Below are 25,252 nucleotides of genomic sequence, written 5' to 3' on the forward strand. Positions count from 1 at the left end.
CTAGATCTCCTAGATAACTTGCTGCAGCTTCTCCTCAGCATTTGCTGCTTCACCTGCACTTTTATGTTGTAGAGATAGCTGCTTTCCTTAAACTTCATGAACCAACTTCGGCTAGCTTCAGACTTTTCTTCTGCAGCTTTCTAATCTCTCTTAGCCTTCGTAGAAATGAACCTCTGGATTAGGCTTTGGCTTAAGGGAACGTTGTGGCTAGTTTTCATCTTCTAGCCAGACCACTCAAACTTCCTGTCAGTAGTAAGGCTGTTTTGCTTTCTTATCATTCATTTGTCCACTGGAGTAGCACTTTCTTTTTAGAACTTTTCCTTTGCATTATTCAAACTTGGCTGGCTGTTTGGCACAAGAAGCCTAGCTTGTGGCCTATCTCAGCTTTCAACATAACTTCCTCACAATAAGAATCATTTCTAGCTTTTGATTTAAAATGAGAGACATGAAACTCTTCCTTTCACTAGACCACTTAGAGACCATTGTAGGGTTATTAAATTGCCTAATTTCAATATTGTTGTGTCTCAAGGAATAGAGAACCCTGCGGGGTGGGGGGAGAGAGATAGGAGAACGGCCAGTCAGAACACAGGAAATATTTATCAATTAAGTTTGCCATCTTATATGGGTGTGATTTGTGGTGCCACAAAACAATTATAATAGTAGCATCAGAGATCAATGATCACAGGTCACCTAAAAAATATAATAATAATGACAATTTGAAATATTGCTAGAATAACCAAAATATGACACAGAGACACAAAGTGAGCATATGCTGTTGGAAAAATAGCACGGGTTGCCATAAACTTGAATTTGAAAAAAATGCAGTATCTGCAAAATGCAATAAGGCAAAACACAGTCGAACGAGACATGTCTTCATATCCTATATGGAGTGCCTTCCTACTCACTGCCTAATCTGGGAATCTTATTCACGTATTTCTTATTCCAATCTGTGGCTTTCTCAAAAAACTGTTTGAGGCACCTAAGACACACCTACAACAGAACCCTTAAAAATAAAGAAGAAAAAATATATGTAGTGTAATGAAGAAAAGAAATAGCTATACCCCAAACCCAGGTAAAGGATTTGCCTAGAATTGAACACTAAATTTAGCCGAGCTCCCTGGCAGTCAGAGCAAAAGAGAAAACGTGAAGGGTTTTATGACTCATCATTTACTAACAGAAATGTAGACAGGCGTACTAGGAGACACCTGCTTGTTCTAAACCCTGAAACATGAGAGGAATTTCCCATGTGGGATCCTGGTATCACTCCAAATGTGAGATGCGAATCGGAGAGGGTGAGAGGAGACCCGTTAGTCTCCGTGTTACTGTCCGCTTTCCGGGAGGAACTCTAGGTCCACAGGAGCAGGTGCAACGTGGGCTTCTTATTGGTCCTTCTGGGGGCCAACACTCAGCCTCCCTGGACTGTGGGACTGCAGGGGGCAGTGTGGGACAGCACTCCACACTCCCCTAAGGCCTCCCCTAGGGCACTCTCTACCTGCTGGTGGCCAAGAAAGGTTGGAGTGGCCAGATCTGGCTACAAGGGCACCTCCATGCTGCCTAGCGAGGTGGGGCCTATGCCCACGCTGCCTGCCACTTAGGGGGCTTATGGAAGGCAGCTCAGCCCAGTGCTGTCAAGAACGGTGAGACTACAGATCCAGTGCTGAGAACTCTAAGACCTCAGGAAAGATTCCTTCCCCCTGAATCACAGCTCCTCATCTAGAGAGTGGGATGATAACACCACTGGGCTAGCACAAGGTTGAAATGGGACAGTGGATGAAAAGTCCCAGAAGCAGGGCCTGCCCAAGACTCAGGAAGCTGTTGTCATCCCTCATCTTGTAACCAGAGTCAGGCGGGAAAGTCGGCAGTTCTGGCTTGAGCCCCACTCATTGTGCAACCTGGGTGCCTTTCCCTCCCAAGCCCTGAAGCAGGCGGGGGTCATGTGGAAAACGCTGCGAGTGTGGGAACAGGAAGTCCCCTTCACCTTGAGAATGTGTCTTGCACTGACTGGAGGCCACAGGGCTGGGGCTGGGACATGCCTGGCCCATCTGCTGTGCCGTGTGTGGTTCCCACTCGGCTGTCCCTGGCTCCTGGTCACTTAACAAGCAAGTGGTAGCAGGAGCAGAAAAAATAGAGGGAAGGCCTAAAACTGAACACATTTCTTCCTTTAACTGTTGCTCTGTTCCCCTTCCCACCTCCCTCATCTCTTGGTCATTGGTGAAAAACAAAAATTCTGTGTTTGGATTTTTGTGCAGAGCCGCTTTGGCCAACTCCTGGAATGTCAGTGTGCGAGAGAGCCAGCAGTCTTAGGATTTTGCCCTGGATCTGGGGAAGTCCTAGGCACCTGGCCTTTTCCTCCACACCCCTCAATGCTGTCTTACTTCCTGGAGTGTGTTATTACAGTCCCCATTTTAAGAATGATGGACTGCATCTCCAAGAGATTACTAGCCCACAGTCATATGGTTTGTGGCTGGGCTGGGATTCAAACTTGGGTCTCTGAAGCCAAGTCCAGGCCTCTCTTCCTTCCACCTTGCTGCCTGCTTCCCAGCACCTACTGTGGTCCACTATGCATTAGACCTGCCTAGCACATGGGTCTCATCCAGCCCCATGGATCGCAAATCCCAGGGTTGCCTGGTGGCATCAGAGCCCCCTGGGGCACAATTTAAAGGTGAATTTCTGTTTCCACCCATAACTACCGAGCCCGAGTCTCTGAGCTCTGTGCTTGGATCTCTCCTCAGTCACTCTCCCCAGCACTGTTCCTCCCCTGCCATCCTGCCCATCACACCAGTTCTGCCCACTCCTGCCTCCTTTGTTCCCCACCAGCCACCACCAGGAAAGGGTTCTTACTCCCAGATCTCTTCCACCCTTCCCAGGGGCATGGGTTTAGCCCCCACCAGGGCCTCCTTCCTGCTAAATCCAGAGACAGCTCCTCTGGCCCCATCCCACGAGATCCCTCTGAGGCTGTCTCCTCAGGGAACACCCTCTCCCCCTTTTACTGCAGGACAGGGCCTGGCCATCACGGGACACTGGTCACCTGCTGCTAGGCCAGGCTCAGCCTCACTCACACTCCATGGGCTGAGCATGGGAAAGGATGGATCTCTGAAGGACAATGGTGGTGTTTTGTGCCTCAAACTCCTAGGCACCTCCCAGCTCAGCAGTTCCCATTCCATAACTAGAAGATTCTAGGCTTTTCTATATCAGAGACATTCTGATCCTAAACTCTTGGACCAGGGAGGAAGGGCCCACCGGGGCTTTGAGGTGAGAGGCTCTGTGTGGGGACTCAGCAATGTGTTTGAATACCTCCTTCTTGCTGTCTGTGTATTATTTCATTTCCCTGTTACAACCACTGGGAGGCAGACAATGAAGGCTCAGAAAGGGAGTGACTTGACCATGGTCACCCAGTTGAGTCAGGCGTAAAACGCAGGTGGGTATGACGTCACGGTCCCGCCATTTCTGCTCCAGCCACTGCCTCCTCTGACCCGACTCCCGAAGCTTTACCTGGATCTCGAAGGGAGGTGGGCCTGAGGGATCAGAGGGTCCTGGAGGGCTGGAGGGATTCTACTGCCTGAGCCAAGACTTGATGAGGACGCCACGCTAGAGCCCAGATACTGATGCTTCCGGAGAACGTGGTTCCCCTCTCTGGTCCTGCTGAGAGCTCTGCACCCCTGGGCCGCTCCCTCCCTGCGCTGTGCCTCTGTCTCTCCATTCCCACCTGCCAGGCAGCTTTTGCAACCTCCTCCGAGGACCTCCTCCAACAGCGCTCTAGGTTTCTAATGACCAGGTTCCCACAAGCCCAAGGTGCCACTGATGTAAGACGTGCGGATACAGGAAGGAACACCATTTCGAGATGTGTGCATTTTATATGTTTCAACTTCCAAAAATAAATATGCATCTTGGGATGAAAGTATCGTGGGAACCCCCACCACCTCGGGATGGGCCAGCCCAGCTGTTGCAGCTCTTCCTGGATATGACCAGGTCTAGGGTCCAGAGAATGAATTCAGCGAGGTGGTCAGTTGTCTCTCTGGATGCCTGCACTCCCTCAGGCACTGCCTTTTCTGGCCCTGGGTCTCCCCCTTCTCAGATTGGATCCTGAGATGGAGCATGTCAGTGTGGAGATGCAGGGGGCTCCTGAGCTGGGCTGGCTTAGCCCCCTACCCTGACTATCACCTTCCTCTGGGTCTGGGACAGTCCCAAGGAAAAGGGCGCACCCCTGGGCTAATGAAGGAGTGACCATCTGTGGCATGGAAAATGGTCAGGGCCCGGGGTTGATTCTCAGCTCAGAGAACACATGCCCAGAGGACTCAGCCAGACATTGGTTCCCTGGGAGATGGCTGGGACACACACATGCACACACCCACACCCACACACAGCCCCCACATCACACCACATGTACACACCCACACCCAGGCACAGCCCCCACACCATCCCACACATGCACACACTCACACCCACACACAGCCCCCACACCATCCCACACATGCACACACCCACAGCACCCACACCACCCCACACATGCACGCACCCACACCCACACACAGCCCCCACACCACCCCACACATGCACACACCCACAGACCCCACACCACCCCACACATGCACACACCCACACACAGCCCCCACACCACCCCACACATGCACACACCCACACACAGCCCCCACACGACCCCACACATGCACACACCCACACGCACACACAGAACCCTCCACACCACCCCACACATGCACACATCCACACCTATGCACAGCCCCCACACACCACCCCGCACATGCAATGCACACACACACCCATGCACAGACCCCCACACACCACCCACACTTGCACATGTACACACCCACACTTGTGTAGCCCCCCACACCACCCCACATGTGTCTCCATAGACACACACCCACACACCGCAAACCACATATAGCCCCATATACACAAGCATACATATCACACACCACACATAGCCACACACACACACACTACCGCACATATCTCCATACATACCATACCATAGCATCACACACACACACAAATACACACCCAAACCACACAAAGCTGCACACACACACACACCACTCCCTACCTACCTCCATACACACACACAAACACCCCATATATGTCCACATACACACACACGAATCACATACAGCACACATAGCGACAAGTTTATACAACAAACTTGTGCACAGGCCTAGAGGCAGGTCATGTAGACAGGGCACACCTATCCCACACTGACTCTGCCTGTCCCCCCAGCACTCCCCCTGGCGCAGACTTCCCCAAGCAGGCTCCCACACAGCCATGTTCCTGGCACACGTTCACACACACTCTGCTCACACCCGCCACGGAGCACCTTGGGGAGCTCCTACCGCCCACTGCCCCTGCGCTGGTGCAGCGTCTGGCACCCAGACACAGCAGCTCAGGGACCGGGGTTCCCGGGCCTCATGGTGCAGGCATTTACTGACAGAACAAAAAAGGGATTGGAACCCTATCCATCCCATTTCTTCCCTGCCCTCCCTCCCAGCTCCCAGCCGGCTGGGCACACTGTGGGCGGTCCCAGACCGGGGAAGTCCAGAGGAGGCTAATTCAGTTTCCAAACCCAACTCGACTGACAATTTATTTAGGACGATCGGCCATCCTGCCTGCTTTGCATCGCTGACTCCGCATGGATTAACTCAAAGGCTGCACACCCCCGCTGGGCAGATTTAATTAGGCAGAAAAACTGACCTGAAGCCTCTGGGGGCCTGGGGCCTGGATGTCAGCCAGGGCTCCCCTGATTAGCTATCACATGCCCCCACTGCCTGCAGCCCTGCCCTGCCTCAGAATCCTCAGAAAGGGCCAATCCAACCCTCACTGTACCCATGATAAAACTGAGGCCCAGAGAGGGGAAGAAACTCGCCAAGGTCACACAGCAAGTGAGCAGCTGCACAGGAATGTTGGTCCCTGCACCACATTACAACCATCGCCTTGTTCCTGAAACACCAGACTGCACGAACACAGCTCCCTAAGGCAAACCCCAGAACAGCTCCCATCCGAAAGGCAAGCACAATTTTCTACAGATGACTGTGGCATAAATAATTCATAAATGAAAGTCATAGCACATATTGGTCATTTTAATAGATAGTAAATTGCCTTTCTGATTTATGGTTTCAAGTTATTTTATGATAAAAATAACTTGGTGATTTATAAAACATTCTCTTAAGTCAACAGATCGTTAGTAGGTTTGTCTGACTTTACAGCCAACAGCTTCACCACCCTGGTTACCATAGAAATGGGATGCCTTGCTCCGTTGCTATGGCGACCACTTTCTAGAACACAATTGGTGGGTCTCTCACGGTTTGTGATTTGGTTTTGGGGTAAAAAAAAAAAGCCAGAAACTACCAGCTTGGGTTTATGTCGCATTGTCAGACGATCTCTCCTGTGTTGTCTTGAAATTCTACAGGGTGGCAACTGCCATGGCCAGGCTGGGTGACAGTTGCCTGAGCAGAGCTCCGTCTGTGCCCCCACTCAGACCAGCAGCTCAGGAGGGACTAGCCTCCCAGCAGGCCTGGATCCTGGGTGTGGTGGGACTCAGCTGCTGCAGGGATGGGGTGTAGAAGGGAGACGAAGTCTGGCAGGTGACACACAATCGCGAAGCCCACAGGTGATGGGCACAGCCTAGGGTCAGGAAATCCAGAAGATGGCAGCCTGAGCAGGGAAGGTGGAGGAGGCAGAGGCGAGGCGGGCTGGAGCTGCCTGTCCTATGGGAGGGGGACAGACACTGAGTCAGTTGCACCTGGGGTCTGGAGAGAGAGGTCTGCAGAGAGCTGCCAGGTACAGCCAGGCCTGCATGTGCTCACAGTATGGATGCTGTGCTGTTATCGCTGCCACATCATCTGTGTGTGCCGAGTGCATATGCATGAGTGGTGTGTGTGTGCACCTTGCAGTGCGAGTGTTTCTGGTGGTGTGTGGTGATATGTCTCAGCAAGCGCTGCATGGGCTCCCTGTGTACTGTGTGGTGGGGACACTGTCATAGTTTGTGAGCCATATGCACAGTGTCTGTGCTTAAGTAATGGGTGAGACCTGTGCTCTGGGTCACTGTGTGTGTTTATGGTCTGTGGGTGATGCTTCCATGTCTCTGGGTGGCTTGGACTGGGAGGCAGATAGCTCATGTGGGAAGCCGCCCCCTGCGCTTGCCTGTGACCCTACAGCCCCAGGGTTGCCACAGAGTCTTCTCTGAGGCTTTCTAGGCAGAGGGTCCCTCTGCTGTTGACTTTATACCTTACTAGATAGGGGCAGGGTCTCCACCCAAGGGGCTGCTCTGACCCCAGTGGCTAGCAGGTTCTGGGCAATGAGGCCTCAGAAGCACTCAGGGGTGGTTGGCTCCAGCCTTTGGATCCAGGTACCCTTGCTCTCTCCATCACTGGGGACAGGCATGACCTGCTCTTAGGGACTCTGGGCTATGCCTGCTAAGCTCCTAGACAGAGCCATCTAGATACAATCAGGGGCCAGCTCACCAGTGGGTAGGGCTGGGTTTTTAAACCCAGGAGCTTTGGTGATTCTGGCAGTGGAAAGAGCTTAGGTTCTAGAGTTCAGTACACTTGGGAGGCCAAGTTGGGTGGATCACCTGAGGTCAGGAGTTTAAGACCAGCCAGGCCAACATAGTGAAACTCCATCGCTACTAAAAAAATACCAAAAAAACAAAACAAAACAAAAAATAGCCAGATGTGGTGGCAGGCGCCTGTAGTCCCAGCTACTCGGGAGGCTGAGGCGGAGAATCACTTGATCCCTGGAGGTGGAGGTTGCAGTGAGCTGAGATTGTGCCACTGCACTCCAGCCTGGGCAGCAGAATGAGACTCTGTCTCAAAAAGGAAAAAAAAATTAGCTGGATGTGGTGGTGCACCCTTATAATCCCAGCTACTTGGGAGGCTGAGGTTGGAACCTGGGAGGTGGAGGTCGCAGTGAGCCAAGATCATCCCACTGCACTTCAGCCTGTGTGACAGAGCAAGACTCCATCTCAAAAAAAACACAAAAAACAAAAACACTTGGGTCCAAGTGTCAGCCTCATCAGGAGCTTTAAAACCTTGGCTTAGTCCCCGAACCTCTCTGTACCTGCATTTCCTCCTTGATGCAATGGGGATATGACCTCATCTCACCAAGCTGATGTGAGGACTGAAGGTGCATAGGAAGTTCTCAAGCTTTGGGAGCTTTTTCCTCTCTCCTTCCTATGCGCAGCCAGCCCTGGAGAACGGACACAAGGGAGCTGGGGCCTCACAGCTCTTGCTCTGGCTGTGCCTGTGGCTGACCTCCTCCTGGTCTAGGCTTAGGAGAAAACTGGGGTGTGAGCAGGCTGGGGCATCTTCCTCCATAGCCCTCTAAGGGTCCCTTGGAATTTGATGTTGCTGGGGCTCTGCCTGTAACAGAGGAAGACCAGACCTCACAGTAGCAGAGGCCAGGAAGGCAGGCGCCCAGGGAGCTTGAGCAAGGCAGGCAGCCTGGCCTCCACCTCTCCTGGCTCTCCCTGGGGAAGGAGTCTGTGCCTGGACCTGGCTTCTGCTGCCTGCTCCCCATCCTTTACTCCTTGGGCACAGGGCCCCAGAGAGGAAAGAATCTAGACAGGCTGTTAATTGATCCCTGAGAAACAAAGACTTTTTACCCCCATCTTATAAGGCCTCAGGCTTCCGATCTGGATCTGAACTGAGAGGAGTACTTGAGATGAGTATTCTGAGGGCTGTGAGGCACCTGGGAGTCAGAGGGCTCCTGGGATGTGGGGGCCCCTGGGAGTCAGAGGGCTTCAGGGACATCAGCACCCTGTCTGGGCTGTTCCCAGGAGCCTTCCTGGGCACTAAAGAGCTGGAGTTGGAGATGGGCTTGCTGCCTCCCTGGGGGGCATTTAGAGACTCCTGGGGGAGGCCCTTCAGTTGCTGCCTCCTGTGGGCCATGGCTGTGAATGGAGCCTCACCTCAGGGGAAGGGCCACTTAGCAAGGCCCTGAAGGATGAATGGGATTTTTCCAGACAGCGATTGGCTGGAACACTCTCCAGTAGAAGGAACAGCAGGTACAAAACCACGGAGGTGGGGAGACACTCTGTGGTCAGAAATAGCAGAGGGGGGCACATGGCAAGAATGTTGGGTGCATACAGGGAGAGGACGCTGGGGAATGAAATGAGGCCAGGGTGTGGAGAGCCTCGTGTGCCAGGCTGGGGGATTTGGGCTTTCTCTGCAGGCTGCATGGGCAGAGCTGGGATTCCAGTTGACATCTCTCTCTGGTAGCCAAGACTGAAGCTAAAACCTGCTTTGATGGCAGTGACCCTGCCCAGAGAGTCCCCTCTGAACAGTGGGTACAGTGGAGGATGGATGTTGAGGGTTAGGGAAGGGGATGTCCTGGCTGATGGGGCAGTGAGGAGGGGAGGTGCCTCCAGCCTCCAGCCAGGATTGAGAGCCAGGTATTCAGTGGGCCCTGCCTCTTGGCATCCCTCAGTCACCACCCTCTTCTCTCATACAAAGGTCAGGGCAGGGGGTGCAGCTGGAGGGCCTGCCCTGCCCTTAGGGAGTCTGGGCTGTGAATGCCAAGCTCCAGGATGAAGCCTTCCTGGTGGAATCTGAGGCCAGATACCCAGCAGACCAGGGTGTGTGTTTTAACTCCAAGAGCCTTGGCGACTCTGGTGATGGAGAGAACTCTGGAGCTCAGTAAACTTGGGCCAACATGGTGGCCTCTTCCTGTTGCTCCCATGTTGCTTCCCTGGTCTACCTCTGTGACGCTCCAGGTCTGACCTTTCTGGATCTGGAAGCCTTTCTGGATCTTTAATCCTCTACCCTGCCTCTCTGAAATGCACACAAATTACTTTGACGTTTTTCCAGCTTCCTCTAGTTCACAGGACTGAGGGTTCAGCTTTTCAGTCCACTACGTTGTACATGTCTCTGAATGTACCTTCACCTGAGTTAGGCAGGGAGCTCCCTGAGGCTGGAGTGAGGCCTTATTCAACTCTGTGCCAGGCAGAACCTGGTGCCTGGTGAGGAATGGATGGATGGGTTGCAGGGATGGATGGGAGGGAGGGCGGGAGGGACACAGGAAAGAGGGAATGAGAGAAAGAAACAAGAAAAGAGAAGGGAAGGGAAGAAGAATGAATGGATGTATGGATGGAAACAAGGGAGGAAGGAGAGAGAAAAGAAGGGAGGGAGGGTGAGTGGCTGGATTGGTGTATGAATGGATTTAAGAAAGGATGAATGGATGGCAGGGAAGGAGAGTGGAAAGGAGGAAGGGAGGATGATGTGCTGATAGGCCAGCTGGGGTGGCTCTTACCTGTAATCCCAGCACTTTGGGAGGTCAAGACAGGAGGCTCGCGTGAGGCAAGGAGTTCAAAACCAGCCTGGATAACATAAAGAGACCCCATCTCTACAAAATAAAAACAAACAAATAATTAATTAATTAATTAAAAACAGAAAGGAGGGACAGGTGGGTGGAAGGAAGGATGTATGTGGACCGCACTTGACAGTGGCTTAGGAGACAGTTTTCTGAAAATTGCGCAATGCTCTAGAACCAGCAGGACTAGCAGTGCCCGGTTGGCATAGCTTGGGCAGATCTCTTCCTGCATCTGGGCCTCAGGTCCCCAACCATAGCATGTGGTGTCTCAGAGCAGATCACATGTAAAGGCTGCCCTCACTCCATCATTCTGAGGTGCCAGCTTTGTCGCTTCCCTTTGCTCCAAACTTCCCCCAACACAGAATGTAGTTTGGAAGGTCCATGTGATACTTGGTTTTCAGATCCTTCCAGGTTACATGTCAGGCCCTGTGACCACGGTTAATCCAAACAAGACTGTTCTGGACTTGCAGGGACCCCCTTGGTGGGGGAAGAGCATCACTGCCACCAAGGCAGCCTCTAGGAGCAGCATGGCTGCCTCCTGCACTGACACAGGGTGTGACCTCAGGCCTCCTCCAAGTGACCTATGAGGGCAGGTCAGAGAACAAAGGTGTCACCCCTTACAGTCTGTAACCCAGAACTGCCTCCTGGAGATGGCACTGTTTTGGCCATGGCTAGGCAGAGGGGTGGGGTGCAGTGAGGACATGCAGGCAGGAGTGACTCTCTGGGCCCCTGGTAGAGGGCAGACTGGCAGGGGCTCATCCTCCCAGAGCAGGGCCAAGGGAGGCCACAGTATATTAGAGTCCCAGTGGGCCTGGCAGGAGACTGTAAGAAGAGACCTTGTCCCAGAATCCAGTCTGAGCAGGAAGGTTTGAAACCCAGAAAGCTGCTTGATTCTGTCTGCTTGGCACTCATGCCTGCTGCAGCCTGAGAACCGCAGGAGATCATTAAATGGGGCCCCCAAACCGAACCAAAGGGTTTCCCGAATCTTACTGCAGGGAGCCCAGGGCCAGAGCAGGTGGTTCTGGACAGGCAGGGCGATCCTGGCCATTTCCTTCTCACTGGTGCTATCTGAGAGAGCAGGTGTCCACACATATTTGGGAGGCCCCAGGCCTCCAGCAGCTTCTTCCTCCCTCCCACTTGCACCCCACCCTAGGGCTGGAAAGGAGTCAAGCAGAGCCTATGGGTCATGGCACCTTTGGGAACCCTGGTCCAATTCTCTTCCTGATGCCTGAACCCTCAAACAGTCTCTCTGACAAAAGATCATTCGGTCTCTATTTGAGTACCTCCAAGGACAGGGAACTCACTACTATGAGCACTACTACTCAATACTATGAGTTCCCTGTCCTTGGAGGTACTCAAATAGAGGCCGAATGATATTTTGTGAGAGATCTTTTGGCAAAATGATCTTTTGCAGTGCAAGTTCCTAGAAGACAGAGGGGGTAAATTTTAAAAGGCTAAGACCTTGGGGAAGACGTACATTTTCTTCAGCTCTAGGCAGAATGGAGCTTGAAAGAGACCACATGAGGGAGGCACAGACCCATGAAAAAGAGCAAAGAGACTGGAGTAGGGAGAACAAGTGGAGGTCTGGCCTCTGAGGGGCTTCATTCCACTATAGCTGCCCCCTCTCATTTCTCTGCAAACTGCAGCCCCAGCAGGTGGTGTCACTTTTATTGGGCAGGGTAGCTAAATGCCTTCACAAATCCACTCCAAATCAGTGGCTAAACACAATGGAAGTTTGTTTCCCACTCAAGTAACAGTTCAATGTGGGTATTTAACGATGTCTTTTCAGGGACCCAGGCTCCTTCCCTCTGTAGCTCTGCTAGTGGCTGGGGCTTCCACATTTAGCTGGGATAGGGGGAAGAAGAGAGCATGGAAGATGGAGGAGGAGGGTTCTAGAGCCTGCCCTGGCAGTCGTGCACGCCCCCCGTGGAGGGAAATGTGGTGGGAAATGTGGTATGTCGTGCTGCAGGGGGCCTGGTACAGGCATCTTGCCCCCCGCCCCCATCCCGCCTGGCCCTGGCACTGGACAGGCAACCCAGCCTTCTCACTCCCCGCTCTGGGTGGGCCTCCCCCTGACACTGTGTCTTTCTCCCCACAGTATGTGGCCTTCGCTTCCCTCTTCTTCATCCTGGTCTCCATCACCACCTTCTGCCTGGAGACCCATGAGCGCTTCAACCCCATCGTGAACAAGACAGAGATCGAGAACGTTCGCAATGGCACGCAAGTGCGCTACTACCGGGAGGCGGAGACGGAGGCCTTCCTCACCTACATCGAGGGCGTCTGCGTGGTCTGGTTCACCTTCGAGTTCCTCATGCGTGTCGTCTTCTGCCCAAACAAGGTAGAGTTCATCAAGAACTCGCTCAACATCATTGACTTTGTGGCCATCCTGCCCTTCTACCTGGAGGTGGGGCTGAGCGGCCTGTCCTCCAAGGCCGCCAAGGACGTGCTGGGCTTCCTGCGCGTCGTCCGTTTCGTGCGCATCCTGCGCATCTTTAAGCTGACCCGCCACTTTGTGGGCCTCCGGGTCCTGGGCCACACGCTCCGCGCCAGCACCAACGAGTTCCTGCTGCTCATCATCTTCCTGGCCCTGGGCGTGCTGATTTTCGCCACCATGATCTACTACGCCGAGAGGATAGGGGCGCAGCCCAATGACCCCAGCGCCAGTGAACACACGCACTTTAAGAACATCCCCATCGGCTTCTGGTGGGCCGTGGTCACCATGACGACCCTGGGCTACGGAGACATGTACCCGCAGACGTGGTCCGGCATGCTGGTGGGGGCCCTGTGCGCGCTGGCGGGCGTGCTAACCATCGCCATGCCCGTGCCCGTCATCGTGAACAATTTCGGGATGTATTACTCCTTAGCCATGGCTAAGCAGAAACTACCAAAGAAAAAAAAGAAGCATATTCCGCGGCCACCGCAGCTGGGATCTCCCAATTATTGTAAATCTGTCGTAAACTCTCCACACCACAGTACTCAGAGTGACACATGTCCGCTGGCCCAGGAAGAAATTTTAGAAATTAACAGAGCAGGTAGGAAACCTCTTAGAGGCATGTCGATCTGACCTTTCACCTCCGCCCCCTGTAGCGATGATTCCAGATCCAGTCAGACTGCTTCCTTAGTTCCGTGGGTGACCCCGGACCCCGCACTCAGTCTTGAGGTGTGGAGCCTGGGGGCCCAGGGAGATGCTGGGTGGCCACCTTCAGAAGGCGAGAGAGCCTGCTAGAGGAACCTCACTGGTGCCCCTGGGTAAGGAGGTTGACGCGGTTGGTCTCATGATGTTCTGAAGAGACGACGCGGCCCACCAGGTTGCCGAGGACTAACTTAGCAGGAGCCGGGGCGGGGCTCTGCTCGGCGGGGCCGGAGTCCGGCGTGAGTCTCTGACTCAGGCTACTGACCCGGTGTTGGAACAGGGCAGGGGTGGGTGTGATTTGGATATGCCAGACAGCCTTTGATCTGGTCCTTACCACGGCTCCCTTCAGGCTGTGTAGACGGCAGAGATGGTGCATGGGATCTGGGCAGGAGGGTCCCTTGCAAAGGCAGGAGCAAGGCTTCTCACCCCCAGCAGAGCCTGTCTCCATAGCTGAGTAGAATTTCTGCCCTGATTCGGGCTGCCCAGCTCGAGGTCCTTCCCAGGAGATGTCTGTAGCCCTCCGTGACAAGCTTACTTACCCCATAGCATGCTGAACCAACTCATCTTACCACCACTCTAGAGTTTAGCCTTTATCTTTAGGAACCTGTCGGAGTGACTCTAGCTTTCACGTTGTCTGTTTGGGTTGATGGTCGAGTGGGAGTTTCCGGTGACCTGATGGAAGCGGCTGCTGAGCAAAGGACTAGAGGGGGCCGCCATCCTGGGCAGCTTAGATGAAAGCACCATAGACCAGCAACAGCCTCCCACCGAGGGTTCTCCCCGTGTCCGGCGGTAGGGACTGCAGCAGCAATATAGACATCCAACCAGTGTACAACACTTTCCCGTGAATTCACTGGGGGCCGGGAGGGGGGAGGGGGGCATGAAACAATACTAGTCACCGTGGGATATATTCTAATATTCCATGGCTAGTGGTTCGTTATGGGACTATCTCAGTTTTATGAGAACCTGCACACAGCACATAAAGTTGATCATGGGGCTCTGGTCCGAAGATATAAAGCCCATAGTCTACCTCTACCCATGGAATACCATCGGCTTATTCTGTGGACACAGGGATTTCAGAGGAACAGATGACCCAGACAAGAATGACAGCACTGAGTAAGATGGAGGGCCTGGGCAAGCGGGAGGTTGACGTGAGAGTGAGGTGGCATTTAGTCTATGAAGGACCTCCGCACACCCAGGTCTGGCAGGGGGCTCAGGCTAGCTCAGCCCCAGGTGGGGAAGTTTCCCCCGCGTTTGGGTGGCCTCCCCCAGTGGATGCTTTTCTTCCCTGCTATTATGCTCTCTGACCCACCACCCCATCCCGACCCTCTCCTGGCTTTACCCCACAGCTATGCTGGCCCGAGCACTACCCGCAAGGCCCACTTCTTTGCCCATGGGGGCTTTCACCAGCCCTTTCACCCTGCTCCATAACCTCCCGTTCCTGGGAGTTCTGTAGGTACCTGAGAGGAACATGGCCAGGGGTGGATAGGGGTCTCCGAGGCTGAAACAGGAGGCCCAAGTTCTCTGCTTTGGATTAGCTAGTTACTTGATTTCAGGAGCTGCCAACAGGGCTCTGGGCCTCTAGGGGGAAGGCATGGGCTGGCCCCAGCTTCCATGCGGACCCAGCAGGAAGAACTCAGCCCGAGTGGCATTACCATGGCACCACCATGGCACTACTTGGCCCTTCTTTGCATCCTCCCCAACACTGGATCTTTCAGAATTGTTGCTCCAAGCATGGGTGCCAGGGGCCCACCAGTCAGGAATCCCCAGTGCTCTCCAGGCAGGCCCAGACACCTCTCTGCTCTTGGACGATGACAGTATTACACTGTCATTTCTTTGCAAACTGCAGCCCCAGCAAGCTATGTCACTTTTATTGGGCAGGGTAGCTAAATGCCTTCACAAATCATGTGATGGATGGGTGGGATGCTGAGTTCCCCCGACCCCCAACCCTGGGAGTGCAGATGTGCGTGTTCAGACATGCGCACCGGCTAATTCCAGTGACACAGAACCTGTAAAACCCATGCATCCTGTGGGATTGCCCCTGGGCTTTACAGCCTCTCCCCAGCCCTGCTTTTGGGAGCCACCTTGCCCCGGCCCCAGGTTTCAGGGGCCCAGACAGCTCTGACTTGGACAGTCTCTGTGGCTGAGGAAGTATTGGGGGCCCTCCCAAGCTTGCCTCTGGAGATTGGATGCCTGGATCCTTCCTGCCTCCTCCACATCCCAGCTGTGCTCCCAAGCACTCACTTCCCAGTGGTGTTGGTGCTGTCCTGATATCCTGACCCTGAGGTTCCAGCCTCATCCCTCAGCAGAATACTCCCCCTGCAAAAGCTGGCGTGTGAGACCCCGGCTATCCACCACCAAGAGGGGCTGTGGTCTTTCGGGGCCTCATCCCCACCTCTGCACCCTGGAGTTCTTCCCATTTCCCTTTTTTCCTGCTTGCAACCATGCCCCTAGATGGACATAGGGTTGGGTGAGTTTGTGAAAGAGTGAGGGGGAGTCCAGGAGCAAGGAGGGTAAATATGGTGGCCCCGCAGGAATTGTGAGATGCAGCCCCCTGAGGCGTTTCCAGTCTCACTGTACCCCCAACGCAGTCTAGTGGTGTCGCCGAAAACTGACATTCTCCAATTCTACTTTTAAAACCAGAGTTAGGGGCTGCATGTGGCCTGCTGGGCTCTAAGGGCATCCCCCAGTGGTGCCAGCAGCACCTGCCCCTCACCTCCACCTCTTAGTCTCGCCTGAGGCCTGTCTGTGTGTCTGTCTCAGGGACCATCTGGTCTCCTCCTCTGCTGTGGCTGGCATGGCCTCAGTATCCGAGGGCTTGTCCTGGGAGGGTGTCAAGGGTCCAGTTCTCACCGGTTGTAGGACCTCTGGGGGATGACAGGAGGATGCCCTAGCACAGCCAGGTATTGCCTGGGGCTGAGGGTCCCAGGAGAATCAGCTCCTCTCCCAGAAAGGGGCTTCCTCCTGCATCTGCAGTGGGATGCCCAGACGTCCTGCTCTGGACAGCCCACAGTGCCTCCTCCATCCTCCATGTCCAATTGCATGTGTCTTGTCCATCTCTGCTCCTGTGATGTGGGTCAGTCCTTTGTGGTGCTGTGTCCAGGGCTGCAGGGTCCCATGTCAGTGAGCAGGGGTTAGCCAGGAGGGAGGGGTGGTGGCCGGGCTCCCTTCCTACCCACGGCACCTAGAGCAGCAGTGAGGTCCCAGAGAAATCTGTCTGGGCTCCTGGTAGCTACCCCACAGCCTCTGGGTTATCTTTGGCAAAAGGGTCTAAAGTCCCCTATTCCCAGTCCGTCTCCTTCCCCTGCTGGGCTGCAGCAGCTGCCCAGTGAGTGGTGCTATCCATGGGTGGGGAGGGTGCTGGGCAGAGCTGACTAGGCAGTGAGTGGGGCTAAAAGAGTGTCTGCAGGGACCCAGCTGCAGGGTCGGCAGCGTAGGCCCTGAGTGGGGTCCTTGTTGTCCTCAGGTGGGCTATGCCGGAAGTAGCAGAGAAACGAAGTGACGCTGGGGGCCAGGCATGGGTGTTCTTTTCCGTGTTGTTCACATTTTCTCTCTCTCTCCACTAATCATGTTTTCTCTCTCCTCGTTTTGTTGCATGACTTCTGCTGGTTCTCGTGATTGTTCCCTGCTCGTGTCTCACAGACTGTCCCCATTTAGCCTGGGACTTTTTTCCTGAGTCCCCAGCTGGGCAGATCCCTCGGGGCTAAACCCAAGGAAATGCCCAGCAACCCCCACCCCACCCCAGCCCCGCGTGCGCCCCTCCGGTGCCCGCAGCTGGTGTGAACAGTAAGTACTTTGGCGGTGCCTGGAGACCAGGGCAGAAAAAGCCAGCTCTGCTGGCTGAGGGCCCAGCCTCGGGTTCTCTTTGCTCCAAAGTTTAAAAAAAATGACCCTCTCGCGGACGCTCATCTCAGCCCATTTCAAGCCTGGAAACCATCTCTGAGACGCTGTTCATGCTGCCATTTCATCTCTGCAGGCCTGTGGGTCTAGTGGGGGTCTGGGGGCCCTGGGATGGGGGAGGCAGGACCCGCAGTCTCTGGAAAGCAGGTGGGAACGGAGGCTCCTAGCCACAATCTCATCCAAAGGTCGGGACAGGGGCGGGAGGGTGGAGAGCCTTGGCAGGTCTGGCACCTTTGGTCCTCTTCACGGGTTCCCCAGATTTATACAGTTGCCACCTCGTTGGTTTCTCTCTAGCCATCTCTCTGGAGTTGTGGGGGGAGAATGCCCCCAGTTTCTGAGAGCATCTTAGACCACAGATAGACTAACAGCCAAGTGGGGCTGGGCCCATTCACAGAGCAAGACTTAAACATCCCCACCCAACTGTTACTCACTCCTCAAAGGTTAGGGTGGAGAGAAGCTTGCCCCAGGGGTGTCCTGGGAATCCTCCAAGAGGGAAAGGTGCCAGGCTGTCATCCCTCCAGAAATCCCTGATGGATGCTCCTTGTCCCCTGCCCCAAACCATCCAGAACTTTGGGCTCTCTAGAGGTTGTGGGAGCTGGGAGCCCCTGGGGCCGGGGGCTTGTGGACAGAGCCAGTGGGCAGGGGCCCCACATTCAGAGCCAGAGAAGTGTCTCAGGTGGCATCATCTCCATGGAGGCAGAGAGGGGGCACCCCCCCGACCCACCCCCACCCAGGCAAGAACTGCAGGCTGTGGACACCTCCCCTGGCAGAGGATGGCCAACAGAGACACAGCAAGTCCTTACTCTCCTCCCAGAAGGAGATGCTGCCTGGGAGGAGCCACTGTTCTCCCCTTGAGGAAAATTCACGCAGGGTGCTATGGGCCTCAACCCCCACATTGTCATCTGCGTCCTCCCCATACTGTTTCCCTTCCCTCTCCCAACACCTCCTCCCTCAGCCCAGAGACCCTTGGATGGAAGACCGGGCCAGCCAGAGTGGGAGGCAGGACCAACGTGTCTGTGAGCTCATGTGTGTGCCTGCAGACACGCTCCCAGACCCCAGAGACACCCCGGCCCCAGTCACATGGTGTCAGAGTTACCTTGGCAACTGGCCTTTTTGGTTCAGAGTAAATTGGGAAGTGAAGCCCCTGGGATTTGTCAAGAAACGCACTGTACGTGAAATGCTTTGCCATCTTGTACGAAAGACTTTTTTTTTTTTTTAAGTTCCAAAATTATGATGGGATTTTTTTGGATTTGCTTTACGAATAAACCTGATTGGTCCATTTCTCTTTTGACTGACTGCCTCTTTGTAGTGACATGATGTGTACACGAGCGGTGATCCCACCCACGTGTACGCTCAGCGTGTGCACATGGGGAAGGATCACTTCTGCGTGTAGTTACATGATGTGAACAGGATCATGGGAGAGTGTTCAATTGGGTGGACATTATCTCCAGCCTTTCCCCATCTCCGCTCTTTCAGAGAGCCTCCCCTAGCATGGTCATGCCCAAGTCAGTGACCCGCTTCCACAAAAGGGCTTGCGCTTGAGGCTCTCACCTTAGATGAAGTATTGGAGTTGGCTCCACCCTGGCCAGGAAGATCCTGCTTTGAAGGCAGAGAGTTTGGGCAGGTTCCATCCCAAGAGTGACGGGATGGGGGCAAAGGCCAGTCAGAGCTACCTCTGTCAGCTCCAGCGGCTTCCACAGCTCTGCTCCCAGATCTTGGAGAGATGGAGCTCCTTGCTCTGGCCACACTTTGTCCCCTATCAGATGTGCCCCCTTCCTCCCAGGCTTCTTCTCAGGCTACCACAGAGGCCAGGACTCAAATTCCCTCCACCTAAGTCCATCAGCCGCTGTTGTCTTCTATACATTCATCTGCCTTGCTTTGCCAGGGACACTGACCAGAGGGGACAGAGGAATGGGAGCCCCTCCCACATCCACTCTGCTGTCATGGCCTCATGCATACATCCCTGTTGTGCCTGTGCAAGCTGACCAGGCCTGCTGGGGGCAGCATGGAGTGGAAGACACTAGCTTGATATGTGTGGGGACCAGAGCCGATGGAGTGGTCAGCCTGGGCCCGTCCGTGTGGGGGCCAGAGCAGATGGAGTGGTCTAATTGGGTCTGCATGGGCACAGAGGAGACTGTGTGACCAGGACTGGTCTGTATGGAGGCTGGGGCATAGAGTGACCAGAGCAAGTCCATGTGGGAACAGAGTAGACTGTGTGACCAGGCCTAGTCTGTATGGGGAACAGGGCAGAGAGAGTGACCAGCGTGGGTCTGAATGGGGTGGGGGGCACAGGCTGAGTCATTAGATGGGGGGAGGGGCGGTATGAACCAGGTGATCAGAAGAGATCCACATGGGAGCTGGGGTAGAGCAGATGGGGTGGTCTGAACAGGGCTAGGGAAGCCCGAGCAACTGGCTGGCTGTGGATGGGAGGCAGCCAGCCTCTGGTCAGCAGCAGAGGGGTCCAAAAAGGTCCCTCTCTGGACTGGAGTGTTTCTGCGTGTCTGTCTGTCCTCTCCCTGAGCCCTGTGTCTGGCCCGCCCCCATGACTGCATCCACACCATCCTGTTTCATCGGCCCCGCCTGGGGCCCTGGTCCGGCCCCCAGCACCACACCTGCTGGGTCCATCACCAATTCATCTTTTTGCAAACTTTGAGCAAACCCAGGAGTCCCCACTCCCAGCACTGTGGGCAGCCCAAAGGCTGCCTGGATGAGCTGAACACCCCCAAGCCCCCTGCCTTGTGCCCTCCTCCCTCCACAGCCCGCCTGCTTTTTCATCCTCAGGGACAAGCTGCCCTCTGCCAATACCCCGCTTCTGGCCTGTCCCCCCCTGCCCCTCACTAAACAGTTTTCAGTGTCTCAATAGCTTCTGCTTATATGTTTGAAGATTCCAAACTGAATGGGGAGGTGGCGAAGGCCGCGCTGGCGAACGAAGACTGCCCCCACATAGACCAGGCCCTCACTCCCGATGAGGGCCTGCCCTTTACGCGCTCGGGCACCCGCGAGAGATACGGACCCTGCTTCCTCTTATCAACCGGGGAGTACGCGTGCCCACCTGGTGGAGGAATGAGAAAGGGTATGTAGAGGAAGCTGGAGCACTGTGCATCGTCTGGGCCGCCTCGCGCTCCTGCAGATGGGTGGGCAGGGCGGCGGGCGAGGGCGCTGAGGGGCAGGCAGGCACACCGAGGGGGGCAAGGATGGAAGGAGTCTCCCAGGCTTGGCCCCTGGAGGGCTGAGGCCATTTCCCCCAAGTGAGATGTCAGGCTGGCAGAGAGAACCTGAGGTCCTGGCAGCTGTGGGTTGGTATTGAGCTGGGAGTTGAGAGGGGATTGGACAGGTTGACTTTAGGCCATGACCCCAAGGTAGGGGGTACCCAAAAATGCAGGAGAAGCCTCAACTCCCCCAGGCTGCTCTGGCAGATGGCAGGTCAGGTCCTGAAGGCAAAGTGATTCCTCCTGTCCCCTGGTTGAGAAAGGCAGTGGAGTGGGCCAGGACCCTGTGAATGTAGCTACCCAAGATCCATGTTCTTGGCATGGAAGAGGCATCCTCGAAAGAGAATCCACAGACCAGAGGGAGGAGAGGCAGGAAGAGAGAGATGTCTTCAGGGCTTGAGGGTAAGGCCATTGTCCTTGCAGTCAGAATATTGCCAGTGGCAGATCCAGAACTTGCCAAGAGGAAGTGGTTGAGCAGTATGGTACAGCCTCTTCCATCCTCAGAGGCCCCATCCCCATGGGCCTCTGTCCTGGGTGTGCCCAGCACCCCCTTGTGGTTGGTGAAGGCTGAGGCTGACCCCACTGGAGAGAAAGGCTTCTACTAGAGCTTCAGCACGGGCTGGGGAGATGCTTGGGATGGGGGCCCAGAGCACCCGAGCTCAAGGCTCCAGGCACTGGCCCGGACCTAGAAGGCAGAGGATGCCTTTCTTGGTGCAGCAGACTGGCTGGGCAGCTCGTGCATGTCTTGGAGCGCCTCATATGTGCACACAGATGCATGCTGACTGGGGTGAGCAGGCTGGGTCAGATGAAGAGTTGGGTTTTTGAAAGCAACAGTTGGTGCAGCCTATGGTCATTCACAGCTGCTCCAGTATTTGAAGTGGTTAAACCACATCCAGGAGAAAACAGAATGCAAAGGCATTCCCAGAAGAGGAGAGGCAGCCTGCACTGAGACAAGGGAACGTGGTTCTGGTTATTGGTGCTTAGTTGTACCCACCTGGTCTAGGCTGGTCTCTGCTTCTCTGCCCTGCCCAGAGCCTGGCACGGTGTGCCACTCCCTGCATGGTGCTGCATGGCAGAGGGCTGCCAGCCTTGAGGAGGGTCCCATCCTTGGCATTGGCCATGAATGGGCCTGATGATCCCCTTTGCAACTGGCTTTTTCCCAGGTGGAGGTGCTAGAATGCCCAGGAGCAGGGGCAGCCCCAAGGAGTCAGGGGAAAAGCAGGTAGATGGTTCCCAGTGTCCGTGCCCTGCCCAGTAAGCTCTCATGGGCTTCCTGTCTCCATCATCTTGAACGTTAGATTGATTGGCGTGGCCCCAAAGAGCAGATAGGACAATCTCTTTACTGTGCTGCCGGAAGCCCAGGGAGTGCCCCACTCCCTGCAGTGGCTGGGAGTCCAGCGGCAAGCACTGTCCACAGGAGATACCCATTCCTCAGTCCCACAGAGGCTTAGGTGCCAGTGTCTTTGGGAGGAGCCAAGGGTGGTGTCCCCACCCACATCTATTCTGCCCGCGCTCTCATGGAGCCATGACAGACACCAAGGACTCGCTTTTCTCAGGCTAATTCTGAGCCAGAAGGCATGCAGGTGTGTGAGTCAATGTGCAGAGCAGAAGTAGGGACTCGTCCCGTTCCCCCAGGAGGGAGAGAAAGAGGCGTGCTAGGCTGGCTGAGTGCATGGGCAAACCAAGCCAGCTGGAGAAGAATCTGCCTGCCTCTGCATGCGGCTGTTCTGTCTTTCCTCCTACTTCTTAAAAACTAAGTACCAAGCGGGATGGGAGAGCCAAGAAGAGAAGCTCAAGTGTTAATTGTATTCTTTACATACAGATCTTTGCAAAGAAAGCCCTGTCATTGCTAAGTATATGCCGACAGAGGCTGTGAGAGTGACTTGACCAGGCGGCTTGGCCGAGGACACTGGTGGCTATTAAGCATCTGGGTGGACCTGCAGCCCCTCCTCACCCTCGGACAGAGTAAATTCACGCCATGCAGGTTTGCCGGACGAGTCCGAGTGGCCCAGGCATTGTACTAGGACGGACGTAGCTTTTTCTACGGCCAAATGGTAACTGACCATAGAGGATTTCTTTTCCTTCTTAAAAATTTGATTTTATTTGGGGAGGGGGGTGGAGGGGCTCCTTAGCATGACTTGCATGAAGTTAAACAGAAAACCTAGCAAACCAAACCCACCGACCCCCTGCAACTGTATGATTACCCTGAACCACGATAACGAAAAGAGAAAAAGCAGAAGCCCTCTATTTTCTTTCAAAGCTCTTGACTTTCACACACGTTGTTGGAGCCAAACTGTAACAGCGTTCGGTAGAAACCTGTACATTTCTGGGGGTGAAGGGCGAGGGGAGGAGGGACAGAGATGGGGAAAGGATTGCTTCCTTTTTGTACACAAGATCGAGAAGAAAGCTTCCAAAAAGGGCAGTCGGTCAGTCATTGGTCATATTGACCTCACCTTCATAGTTCATCTTTCACCTGGAAACTGAGAACTTTGCTCCAAATAGAATTGTGGAAACTCGCACTGCTGCCTTCTTTCCCGTTTGGCATGCTTATGACTCAGCGGACGTCTCCCCAAGACCCCTGACAGCAGCTAGTCTAGGTTGATTCTCTCATCTTATCGGTTTGTAGATCCAGTGTGACCAACTTTCATAACAAATTGTTCATGGTAAATAATCACCACCGTATGGATTTTCCAAGTGTTACATTAAAACCAGGATGTAGAGCACCAAAAGATCAGGACCACGGGAGGGGCACCCTCCTCCACCTTTACTAAGGCACAACCTGGCATTGTATGCAATTTAGTACTTCAGAGTAAAAACCTGCATGCCCAATGTTATGCAAAGCGATTCTAGCATGAAATAAATTTTGTATCATGGTTTCTGTATAGTCTAAAGCAGATTTGTTTTCCTGAAGCAGTCGGAGGTTTGCAGAGACACACTTCTGCATCTTGAATAAATATAGTATTTTCCCAACAGAAACAGAGGACAGTAGCTTGGCTTTGGTCTGATTCTAAAATTAGTGGGGTGGGGGGGAAGGATGATATTTTTGAAAAACACATGCTTGAGTTGAAAAAAATGCAACATCTCGAGCTTTCACTGCAGCTCACAACATTTCCTGGAAAGAGAGCAATGATGCTTTAGCTCAACAACCTCCCCTCCCTGGGCCCTGGCCCCCAATAATAAAAAGCTGACTTTTGAGATGAAGCACGAATTTGGGTTTTTATTGCCTTCAGGCAGTGTCGTGATTCTGGTCTGGGCCTCTGATTCCCTGTGGCTGGGCTGGGGTAAACCTGGACCCTGGCTGCTCTGGTCTCAAGGATCCACCTTGAGGTACTTGTCCTCTCGCTGGGGGAAAGTCAGGCTCTAAGGAGCAGGTTGCCCTCTGCAGGTTGGTCGGGCAGGGTGGCCCCTTGGGCTGCAGATCCTGTTGGGTCAGGGGAGGGAGGCAGCTTTCAGAGGCACAGGGCTTATAAGGACCTCAGACCAGCACATCCTCTAGGGGATTCACCTGACCAGGAAATTTCTCCATAAATCATGCCATACTGATGAGTCCTTGAATCGGGCCATGTTAGAGCTCCCAGACTTCTATGCAGACGATGGTCACCTCACTTCTAAGGCCCTTCTTGACTATGATGAAGCCAGAGGTAGGGTTTGACTGTCAGCTCTGGGTGCCCTACCCAGCAGCACCCTTGCCAGGCCAAGTCTGATGGATGCCCTTTCTCAGCCTGGAGGCATCTTGGGAGGGGTAGAGCCCTCTCCTAGGGATCTTGACTGTCTTGGGTTGTTCAATTGGTTTTGGTGGCAGAAGTAGAGGATTGGGGTTCTAATTCTTTTCTATCCATTAAAAACTTAGGAATGTCCAGGTGTAAAGAGTCCTTAATGGTCATTAAGGACAGTCAACCTCTGAGCTTTTCCAGACGAGGAAATGAGGCCCAGAGAAGGAAGGGATCTGCCCAGGGCCACAGACAAGTGGGTGTCAGTCTCCCCCTGATTTTTGTTCCCTTGATGCCTCCCAGCATGGCCTGAGTCCATGATCAGATGGGTGGGTGGGAAGCTTCGAGTGGGTATCAAATTCTCATCTAACAGTTTTTCATCGTCTCTAAGCATTGGCCTCAACTTCCTGATGCCCCATACAGTCGAGGAAACAAGGGGGTGGGGTCAGTGGAGCAGTGAGTACGATCAGGCCTCTGCCCAGGGCCTCTGCCAGAGCTGCCACACCATTCATAAGCATCAGGATGCCCAAGCCAGGTAGCCTCCACTGCTGCAGGGAGGGTAATGTCTACTCTACTTAGGGATCCACCAGCAAAGAAGTGGGACTCAGCAAAAAGCCTTTAGGAATATGGGTTTCCCGGGACACAGCAGCTAATGAGGAGAGGAAATCTACATGCACTGAGCAACTACTACATGCGGGCATCTTACACACATTGTCTAATGACAGCTCACGATCACCTAACAGCCCCCTTGTAGAGGTGAAACAAGGTGTGGGGAGGTAAAGTAATGGCCCAAAGCCGCAGAGCCAATGTGTGATGAAGGCAGGATCGTAACCCAGGTGATCTAACTCCAGAGCTCAGGTAAACTCTCTCAAGCTACTTGAGGCCTGCAGGAGCTGGCCATTAGGGGTGGAAATGATAGAAACACTAGAGTGGCTGGTCCTAAATCCCAGGACCTGGCCTCCTGCCCTCCTTCATGAAGTACCATG

At 54.2% G+C, this 25,252-nt stretch overlaps 1 protein-coding gene across 1 annotated transcript in view; it reads left to right on the forward strand.

Moving 5' to 3' along the window:
- Nucleotides 1-23,757, forward strand: part of KCNC1 (potassium voltage-gated channel subfamily C member 1) — a 47,915-nt gene extending 24,158 nt beyond the window's left edge. Inside the window, exons 2-4 of the mRNA XM_035265937.3 lie at nt 12,416-13,349; nt 20,232-20,420; nt 22,379-23,757. Of these exons, the coding sequence (XP_035121828.1) occupies nt 12,416-13,349; nt 20,232-20,420; nt 22,379-22,443 (1,188 nt within the window). The 3' untranslated portion in view covers nt 22,444-23,757. The remainder of the gene's footprint in view (nt 1-12,415; nt 13,350-20,231; nt 20,421-22,378) is intronic.
- Nucleotides 23,758-25,252: the final 1,495 nt, after the last annotated feature.

This window comes from Callithrix jacchus, chromosome 10 (genome assembly GCF_049354715.1).
Source record: "Callithrix jacchus isolate 240 chromosome 10, calJac240_pri, whole genome shotgun sequence".
In the NCBI taxonomy this organism is placed as follows: domain Eukaryota; kingdom Metazoa; phylum Chordata; class Mammalia; order Primates; family Cebidae; genus Callithrix; species Callithrix jacchus.